This window comes from Salmo trutta, chromosome 4, assembly GCF_901001165.1.
Source record: "Salmo trutta chromosome 4, fSalTru1.1, whole genome shotgun sequence".
NCBI lineage: Eukaryota > Metazoa > Chordata > Actinopteri > Salmoniformes > Salmonidae > Salmo > Salmo trutta.
The window spans coordinates 9003725-9014645 of NC_042960.1; the positions used below are offsets into that span (position 1 = coordinate 9003725).

General features: G+C 41.8%; 1 protein-coding gene across 1 annotated transcript in view; it reads left to right on the top strand.

Moving 5' to 3' along the window:
- Positions 1-9160, top strand: part of LOC115191807 (protein FAM160A1) — a 41392-nt gene extending 32232 nt beyond the window's left edge. Inside the window, exons 11-14 of the mRNA XM_029749739.1 lie at positions 564-1619; positions 1974-2152; positions 5268-5388; positions 6164-9160. Coding sequence (XP_029605599.1) covers positions 564-1619; positions 1974-2152; positions 5268-5388; positions 6164-6366 — 1559 coding nt within the window. The 3' untranslated portion in view covers positions 6367-9160. The remainder of the gene's footprint in view (positions 1-563; positions 1620-1973; positions 2153-5267; positions 5389-6163) is intronic.
- The last annotated feature ends 1761 nt before the right edge of the window (positions 9161-10921 follow it).

Below are 10921 nucleotides of genomic sequence, written 5' to 3' on the forward strand. Positions count from 1 at the left end.
ATAATGCATTATTCCTATCCATTTACTATTCCTTATCAATAGTCATTCAACATCCATCAGTTATGGTTCTGTATGATCTTTACATGAAGTCTCATGTTGTCAGATTAATAACATAAGAGGCCTTATTAGAAAGTGTTTTTATCAACTCATGAAATCTCAATTAAATCAGTTTAGCCTCCTGTGGTTAATTGTCAACGTCATTAGTTCTGCTGTGCGTGAATGCAGCGTGCATGCAGCGCAGTGTGTCAGCCAGGATTAATTATATTATTCATCACACTGACTTGTTCTGTCTGTCTGTCTGTCTGTCTGTCTGTCTGTCTGTCTGTCTGTCTGTCTGTCTGTCTGTCTGTCTGTCTGTCTGTCTGTCTGTCTGTCTGTCTGTCTGTCTGTCTGTCTGTCTGTCTGTCTGTCTGTCTGTCTGTCTGTCTGTCTGTCTGTCTGTCTGTCTGTCTGTCTGTCTGTCTGTCTGTCTGTCTGTCTGTCTGTCTGTCTGTCTGTCTGTCTGTCACTGTTCGATACATTACTGACTTGTAGTGCTCCCTATCTTTCTGTCTGTTTTTCAGAGACCGAGGAGACCTTTTTGGAGGAGGATGGCTCGGGCTACTCCTGCGTCATCGGCTCTGAGATCTACCTGGACGTCAACTACCTGCACTACCTTTACAACGCCCGCCTGGGCATCAGCAGCTGCACCCGGGCCTGCCAGGTGTGGTCGGCCCCCTACGATGGAGAGGACCCCCCTCCAGAGGAGTACCAACCCAGTGCCCTGGAGGAGGCTGGGGCCAGGGGACGCCAAGCCCAGACAGTCAACCCCAAGAGGTCATATCCACGGCCTCGTCCCCCCTGCCCGCCCCAGACCACAGACCCAGCCCCTACTAATCAACTAGAGCTGGAGTGGGACGATAGTTATGATGCCGGTCCGGTGGTGTCCCCCGAGGCTGCTGCTGCTGAGAGTAGTAGACCTCCACAGCCACCTGCAGCCGAGCCGCCCAAACACATCCAGGAGATGAGGAGGACTGCCATCATGCTGGTTAAGGGTTCCTACATCGAGGAGTCTGACTTCCAGAATGATGCCATGGTCTACGACCTTGTGGCAAAGAAGGACACCCGCGATACTGTGGTTCGCCGCAGACCCAGCAGGGAGACACTACCGGAATCTGAAATGGACTCAGAATTGAAACTTGAGGAGGACCATTTCAAAGAATCCAGTCTGCAGGAGAAGGATGAGGTCCCCCTTAGCAATGGCCTGAGTCTTCCACTCCATCCCACCAACATGGAGGTCAACGGCTCGGAGGTCTCAAAGGAGGTCAAAGCTCATGTTGCGGACCACAACTCCAACCTCCAAAGCCCCACGGCTACTGAGGTGGGGGACGACCTCATGGGTCAGTACGAGGAGCTGATTCGTACGCTGGGCAGCGACGAGGCCGGGACTGGGGGGAGCAGCCCTGTGAAAACGGTGGACAACGAGTTCCGGAATCCTGTGGTCACCCCCATGGAGGAGGACGAGGTGGACTTCAGCTCCTTCTCTATGGATACGCCAGAGCTGGAGAAGCAGCACTCGTCCCTGTTTGGGACCAAGCTCTGCAGTGGCAGCACTAGGAGCCATTCGGTGCCTTTTACAGGTAAGATAAAACAACACTCTCAGAAATAAAAGCCTTCACTTTTGTAAAATATCTTCACCAGGTTTGAAGGTCAGCTCTCTAACACGTGTCACGAGTTTGCTGAAGAATCACAACGTGGTTATCTTACAATGCATTTGGCTCATAGGGAGAGAGAGAGAGAGAGAGGCTTTACTCAGACTGTCAAACCTGGTTAAATAACAAACCTTAAAGTAAGTCATATAAACCTTCAGTCTGAGTAAAGCCTCTCTCTCTCTTCCTGTGTAGATTGAAGTATTATCTGCCTTACTTTAAGGCTTGTTCTTGATCTTTAACCAGGTTCGACAGTCTGAGTGAAGACTCTCTCTCTTCCTGTAGGGCCATTTGTCAGTGTGCTGTTGTCACGTCTGGAGAACATGCTGGATAACTCTCTCCATGTCAACCTCCTGCTGACTGGTATACTGGCCCAGCTGGCTGCCTACCCCCAGCCCCTGCTGCAATCCTTCCTCCTCAACACCAACATGGTGTTCCAGCCCAGCGTGCGCTCACTCTATCAGGTACTGTGTGCGTGTGTGTGCGTGTGTGTGCGTGTGTGCGTGTGTGTGTGTGTGTGTGTGTGTGTGTGTGTGTGTGTGTGTGTGTGTGCGTGTGTGCGTGTGTGTGCGCGCGCGACTGTGAGTGTGACTGTCACCAGCCCAGTGTCCACTCTCACTCCTAGATTCCAATAATTCTGTCAGTCTGTCTGTCCATCTATCTCTATGTATTGACTTTGTCTGTCTGTCCATCTATCTCTATTTATATACTTTCAGTCTGTCTGTCTATCTGTTTCCTTTGTTCTCTCTCAATGACTTTGAGGCTGAGATGGACACAATCCTACTGTTAAGATACTCATCATAGACACTGCAATGCACGCCTACTCATCATAGACACTGCAATGCACGCCTGCTCAAAAGAGAGACACAACTCTCTTAGTAAACATTTCACTCTGCTCCATTTAGTAAGCATTAGAGGTGTAAAAACGTCCCCCCCAAAAAACTATTTGCTTTTCTCCCTCACCGCTCTAAGCTGTTTAAACCTCTGGAGACTCATGAAACAACCTGTTAGAAGTTAGAGAGGAGGGATCCGTTATGAATAGTATTAATTAGAGAGGAGATTATGAATACTGTGGCTGTGTCCCAAGTGGAACCTTATTTCCTATATAGTGCACTACTTTTAACCAGAGCCTTATAGACCCTGGGTAAAAGTAGTGTACTATATAGGGGATAGGGTGCCATTTGGGACGCATCCTGTGAGCGGCGTACACTTAACGTGGCAATGAAAACAGAGTTCAAAATGGCTGTGAAACGAGTCTAGTGAGACTTTAACACAGTGTTTTTCTCTCCTGCTGGCTGATTCATGCATAATTGAATAGAGGATGTGTAAACAAGTAAATCAAAATGGAATGGGGCTGTTTGAAAGCTGGCATTAAAGGGAATGTTTGGATGGGGATGAAAGGGGATGGCGAGTTGTTGACGTACAAACACTGGGTACTTCATTTTCATTAGGGTCCAGATTAAAAGAGGTGGATTGTTTGTCATGGAGATGAATGCGGTTTGGTTCTCTCATCATCAGGGTGTCTTGTCTTGCTTAATGTCCTTGTTTTGTCTGGTTTATGCCTCTGGTTTTGTTTTCAATCATGTGATATGCTTTTATGCAAAAGCTACCTGTTTTACACCTGATAGTGTGTATAGCAATACTCTTGGCATCAAGTACGTAAAGCCTGTTGGCTTAATTCAGTCAAAACAAATGTAAACTTTCTTTGATAAGGCATCTTGCGCTGTGGAAATGCAATGATTGCATTCATTTTTCTCAGTAGAACAATACAATGTTTTATGTGTGCAAAAAAACAAAACAATTCAGCATGGTTATCTCATTGATCCACTATCTTGTTTCAATGTAAGCTCGTGAGATCAGGATAGCCCAATGAGACTACCTCATTGTAGCTTTGATACAATATTTATGCTGTACTTTCTGTGCTCTGGCAGCTACAGTGCCTTCAGAAAGTATTCACCCCCCTTGACTTTTTCCACATTCTGATGTGTTATAGCCTGAATTGAAAATTGATTAAAGATTTTGTGTCACTAATCTACGCAAAATACCCCATAATATCAAAGTGGAATTTTGTTAGTAGAACATTTTTGAAATTAATAAAAAATGAAATGTTGAAATGTATTGAGTCTAAGTATTCAACACCTTTGTTATGGCATGCCTACGTAAGTTCAGGAGTAAAAATGTGCTTAACAAATCACATAAATTGAATGGACTCATTCTGTGTTCAATAATAGTGGTTAACAGGATTTCAGAATGACTACCCCAAACATACAATTATCTGTAAGGTCTCTCAATCGATTAATACATTTCAAGCACAGATTCAAAGACCAGGGAGGTTTTTCCATGCCTCGCAAAGAAGGGCATTGATTGGTAGATACAATTTTTAAAAAAGCAAACGCTGAATATCCCTTTGAGCATGGTGATGATATTAATTAGGCTTTGGATGGTGTATCTATACACCCAGTCATTACAAAGATACAGGCGTCCTTCCTAACTCATTTGCCGGAGAGGAAGGAAACTGCTCAGGGATTTCACCATGAGGCCAATGATGATTTTAAAACGGTTACAAAGTTTAATGGTTGTGATATGAGAAAGCTGAGAATAGATCAACAACATTGTAGTTACTCTACAATACTAACCTAAATGACAGAGTAAAAAGAAGGAACAGAATAAAGAATAACAGAATAATGTACAGAATAAAAATATTCCAAAACATGCATTCTGTTTGCAACAAGACACATAAGTAATACTGCAAAACATGAGGCAAATAACTTTTTCCCCTGAATACAAAGCTTTGTTTGGGACAAATTCAACACAACACATGACTGAATACCACTCTTCATATTTTCTAACATGGTGTTGGCTGCACCATGTTATGGGAATTCTTGTCATCGGCAAGGACTAGGGAGTTTTTTTAGGATAAAAAGAAACGGAATACAGCTAAGCACAGGCAAAGTCCTAGAGGAAAACCTGTTTCAGTCTGCTTTCCAACAGACACTGGGAGACTAATTCACCTTTCCGCAGGAAAATAACCTAAAACACAAGGCCAAATTTATACTGGCGTTGCTTACCTAGACGACATTGAATGTTCCTGAATGGCAGAGTTACAGTTTAACTTAAATCGGTTTGAAAATCAATGGCAAGACTTAAAAATGGCTTTCTAGCAATGATCAACAACCAACTTGACAGAGCTTGAATAATATTTTTTATAATAATGGGCAAATATTGTACAATTCATCTGTGCTAAGCTCTTAGAGACTTACCCAGAAAGACTCACAGCTGTAATTGGTGCCAAAGGTGTTTCTAACATTGTCTCAGTGGGTGAATAATTATCAAATCAAAATGTATTAGTGTTTTATTTTTCATAAATGTTTTTAATAAATGTTCGAATTTTTCTTCCACTTTGACATTAGAGTATTTTGTGTAGATCATTGATCAAAAATTACAATTATTCCATATTTAATCTCTCTTTGTAACACAACCCAATTTGGAAAAAGTCAAGGAGTGTGAATACTTTCTGAAGGCACTGTATTTCCTGTCTGATGTTCTACTGATGTTACTATATATGTGTTTTCATATCAGGTACTAGCCTCCCTTAAGAACCAGATAGAGCAGCAGGCCTCGACCAAGAAGGACTTCCCAGAGCTGATCACCTCCGCCCAGCACTGCCTCCTGGCCAGGGAGAGTTCACTCAAGGGTCAAGGTGAGACTTGATTGACTACAGTACCCATAATTCTCTGTCCTACATATCCGGTTTCATGTTAGTAAAGATGTTCTGAAGCTAACGTAATGGCTTCCCTGCCAGGATACATAGTGTTTATAACAACCGTATAACTGTGTACTGTTACGTACTGGTAGTATAAATGCTTTGTTTGAATAGATGTTGTTCAATGTTGAATTCTGAGCTTTATTGTGAGCTATCCTATGATCATCATTAGAACGTAATTTAGGTCTGTTTTGTAGCCAATAGCCATAGATAGCCAGGTCATTGAGATTAGAATAGATACAGGCAAAGCTTACAGAGGATTTGAGGCAATATCCTAGATCATAAGACCAGTAATGAGCCAAGCAATAACGTTGTTTCTAATCGCTGCAATGCAATGAAGCACCACTGAAGGATTAAAACTGTATCTGTGCTTAGTTTGTGTTGTTTGGTTCCTCCTCGAGTACTTGGATAATATATTCAGCTTGGTCATGAAGCATTGCAGCAATGGAGAAACAACAACCTCCTGACATTCTTCTTCTCATACTTCTCTAGTCTACTGCATTCCCAATGGTTTCTGCGAGCTTTCTCTCTGAGCAAGGAATGTATTGGTATGAGATTGCTTGAGATTTAAAAAGGAAAATGCGACTGATATAAAAGGGAGAATTTCTTCTTTCAAGTGGACTAACATGAGCTTGCTACAATGTCCAACTGCAGTTAAACGCTACTATTACTAATGTCTTATTTTTCATCTCTATTTACTTATCCTCCACAGATACAAACAGCGGAGACAGCCGAGAATGTTCCCCCCTGGAGGCAGGAAGGATGATGAAGAGCTCTCCTCCTCCCCAGCCCAAGACCATTTCCCTGGCCAGGACCGAGGTCTTCGCTACCGTCCTCTTCACAGAGTTCCTCAAAGAACTGGCGGCCATTGCGCAGGAGCACTCAATACTATCACACGTCCCTATGGAGGAGTAACGATATAATAACATTATTATTATTATTATGTTTTAATAATGTTATGGTAGCATTGTCTCACAGGGAAGGAGTGAGTGTCTGTCCCTGACCTGTTGTGTCCACACGGGTCATTTTAAACGTTTTAAAAAGACTCTTTGAAAGTGTTTGATGTTTTCCAACACTACTTGATGAAGAAGACTATACCTCTTGGATTGATTCACTCGTCTTTTATCTCTCTCCCTGAGGTAGTTTTTAAATTGGGTTATATATATTTGAGGCTAATATATTTTTCCAAACCAATATATAAAAACAGCGGGCTCTGATGTACAGTAACACATAACTTACAGGAATCTCTCACCCATTTGATGCATTTGCCGTTGATACCCCCTCAGACAGACTCGTATGTATATGGCTCTGCCCTCAGAGAGTTGTATGCATAGGCCTGTGTCACATCCAAGGAGCAGGTCATGTGATTTATAATGACTGGAAAGTACTGACCTACTTCAAGCCTTTGGTGGAACCCCTGCACCAACCAATAAGAATGCTGAAATGGAAGCTTGGGGCTAATCGACCAAAGACTGAATAGAATGGAACAGGCTGAACGGAACAATGAGAAGTTAATGATACACAAAGGGCACATAATCTGTCCCTTTAAGCTTTTAGACGTACAATATTGCATTCATAAATGTCAGTGTACTGCCCTGGTAGCAACAGCCTCTCCAGTGACCAGCTCGAGTTGTCTTGTAGTGATGGCCACCATACAATGGGGACTTATACGTGGCCTTACCGAAATCTCTGGTGGTGCCGTGTTGTCACCCTGGGGTTGCATGCTGTACTGGAAATAATCAGGAGCCTATTTTGTCAGGATTTCTCCCTGCGGAATATTCATCACTAATCAAATTTTATTTGTCACATGCTTCGTAAACAACAGGTGTAGACTAACAGTGAAGTGCTTACTTATGGGCCCTTCCCAACAATGCAGAGAGAAAGAAAATAGAGAAATAGTGGAAAAGTAATAATAAATCCACAATGAGTAACGCTAACTTGGCTGTAAACACGGGGGTACCAGTAACAAGTACCCTAGCAGCACCTCTCTAAACTCTACTGTTTAGCGCGTTGGTGTTAGAAGCGGGATGCTAGTGGGAGTCCCATTCATCTCATACTTACTTTATGAGTTGGTGTAGACCATGGCATTCACTAATGTTATGTGTCTGGTGGTCGTTGTTGTTCAAAACTCGTGACTGAAGGAGAGGCCTAGTAACTTAGAAGATCAGGCTCACTGTACAGAACAAGTTTGTGTGTCGCTAAATACCTTAAATCAAAGACTTTTTGTTCAATAGACATATTTCATTTATGTTATGTTTTCAATGCACATTAGATATTCAATTTAGAAGTTTTTTTTAATGTAATTTAGGGGTATACTTAAGGACACTGGGTTCTTCTGACGTCAATTCTCAATGCTGCGGCTAACTCCATTTTCCCATGGTGCACCAGGTCCTGTCCACTGAATGCACGTTATTTATAATGATATCTCTCTAAAAGGAGCTTTCCATATCAGGGTGATGCACTCAATGTTTGCATCCAAACAACACCTTATTTCCTATGTAGTGCACTACTTTTGACCATATAAATCAAGAGTAGTGCACTATATGGGGTAATGGGTGCCATTTGGGAAGCCCTCAATGTCTTAGCCTTATTTTAGTACTTTATGTATATAACTGGGGAAAAACATCAAAGAAGCAGCACACTATGCAAATCATTATTGATATTTTAGGTATAAAGAGTACTTTATTACCTTTTGTTTCCTGATGGGGTTGGGTATTTAATACAGAATGTACTTAATGTAACTGTTTTGTAGAGAGAGGTTCTGTTGCCATATTTTTTCACAGAAGTTGTATAACTTGAGTTGTTCGGTCTTCTCGTTGCTATATTAGGGAATGCATGTTTCTTGTTTGTTTTTATGAGTCAAGTTGGGGAAAATTGGAATACATCACTGTTGGTTGGTTCATTGATGATTTGGCACATTCATTTTAGCAGTGTGTTGGCCAACTCTCACAGGAAGACATGGGTAACCTGAAATCCAAGCTGATATGCTCCATTTCACCATTGTTTAAGTTTCAATTCCAGACTAAGACATGGTCTACCATTAGCAACAAATAAATAGCCTTGATTTTAATTGACTTAATTTTATTTAAGGTTTTGATTTCAACCAAGGAGACATTTTGTTACAATGCCTGTCCCTATTAAATCGGTATGTTAGGGAAGAACTACCTAAAAATTGGTGCCTGAATTTTGAATGAATTTCCTCCTGTTGCTTACAGTGTCTACTCTGGGCTAAGCATGGTCATGTTCAGTAGGCATAAAAGTGAGCTTATCCATTTAGAAATGCTCTTTTTTGTTGCAAAACTTTTTCCTATGGTGCATCCTAATGAACATGACCCTAGGGATGAATGTGGATGCAGCTGCAAAGTCAAAAATATACCACTGTCTGCTCGAACTAGTCCACAGCGACCGATGGACAGTTATGGAATGCATAATTTCTTGCCATTGCTAAATGTGGTGATGTACTACATATTCTTGTAGTAGAATGTTGTGTGGAGCACATTTATTTCTTAGAGGCACAGTTCTCTTCAGTTGCGTAGAGGTTTCATTCCAAAGAGAAGTAGTCTAGTTTCTCCCTTTCTACAACTATTAGCATCCATTTTAGATGTCAGCGATGACCTTGTCAGGTTACTCCGGTGTGTATTCTTCTGTCATTAAAGTCAGAGGTTCCAAGGAATGATTATTTTAATAAAGACATCTCTTGTCCAACGAAGACATGTATTAGTGTTTTCTTTATAATACATTTTTATTGAAGAACAGATAAATATTATGTCATGTGTTTTGACTTGACAGCTTCTCTACCTAAATTTATATTTTAGCTTCACCTCGGCAAAGGTTAAGTAAAATGCAAAACAGGGAAAACACATTTTTCCTTCCTCTTCTTTCGCCCAGAAGTGGTTGTTTTAAATGGTTTGTTCAGTGGACTCCACTGGCCTCATTTAGTAAACAATCCCCCCTCTAGCCCTGTTAATACCTGGTTCTAACATTCAGCCTTTGTCCTGATCTTGTCCAATTCTGATTGTGGCCACATTTTTTTCGACGATTAAAAGACTCATTGTGATCAGATCTAAGTGTAAACGGACAAGATCAGGACGAATGTTAATAGCAGGTATAAACAGGGCTTCTGACAGCCCTTCATCTAGTGACCCAGCTTCTGTTCAAAACTAGGTCTTCTTCACAGGCACTGAAACAGCAGCCAGCCACAAACCCTCTTTTTTTTAAATCAAGAAGTCCAATTGTGTTATGTACAATACCTCTTAAATAGGTCACTGCATACGACATTCAATAGAAACAAAGGGGATGAATGGGAGGCAACTACCTACGTTACCAAACTGAAGTCACATGCACACAGCCAACCAGTATTGAATTACGGCGTGATTTGACAAAACTCAATATTCAAGCCATCTGAATGTAAAAGAGACGCCCAACTCTAGAGACAAGCATAGAAGGCTAAAGGATAGAGATGTATCTCCTTCACTTGACAGCCACAAGGGGGCGCTCACTACTCATGACTACTTCCTCTCTCTTCTCTGACTGAACACTGACCTCTAAATCATTCCTAATCCGATCCATTTTAGAGGGAGTATCAGGAGATACATTGCATATAGTACTTCAGTCCTCTGTTGCTCTCCTGATACATTCCAGTGCTGCCAGAGGACAGTGATAAAAGCAGAAAGATGACTTCTGGGACGACTCCCAAACTGCCTGGTAATGGGCCATACCTTTATTAGCTGTGTTCTGCCATTGGTGGGTTCACGGTGTTCCAAATTGCAAAGGGATTCCAGAATGTCTGAATGTCTCTGCTTAAAGTGTGATTATCATGGAGGAAGTGTATGCCATCCCATTCCCTTGACAGTTTTAGATGAAGTACAGTGAGGGAAAAAAGTATTTGATCCCCTGCTGATTTTGTATGTTTGCCCACTGACAAAGAAATGATCAGTCTATAATTTGAATGGTAGTTTTATTTGAACAGTGAGACAGAATAACAAAAAAATTCAGAAAAACACATGTCAAAAATGTTATAAATTGATTTGCATTTTAATGAGGGAAATAAGTATTTGACCCCCTCTCAATCAGAAAGATTTCTGGATCCCAGGTGTCTTTATACAGGTAACGAGCTGAGATTAGGAGCACACTTTTAAAGGGAGTGCTCCTAATCTCAGTTTGTTACCTGTATAAAAGACACCTGTCCACAGAAGCAATCAATCAGATTCCAAACTCTCCACCATGGCCAAGACCAAAGAGCTCTCCAAGGATGTCAGGGACAAGATTGTAGACCTACACAAGGCTGGAATGGGTTACAAGACCATCGCCAAGCAGCTTGGTGTGAAGGTGACAACAGCTGGTGCGATTATTTGCAAATGGAAGAAACACAAAAGAACTGTCAATCTCCCTCGGCCTGGGGCTCCATGCAAGATCTCACCTCGTGGAGTTGCAATGATCATGAGAATGGTGAGGAATTAGCCCAGAACTA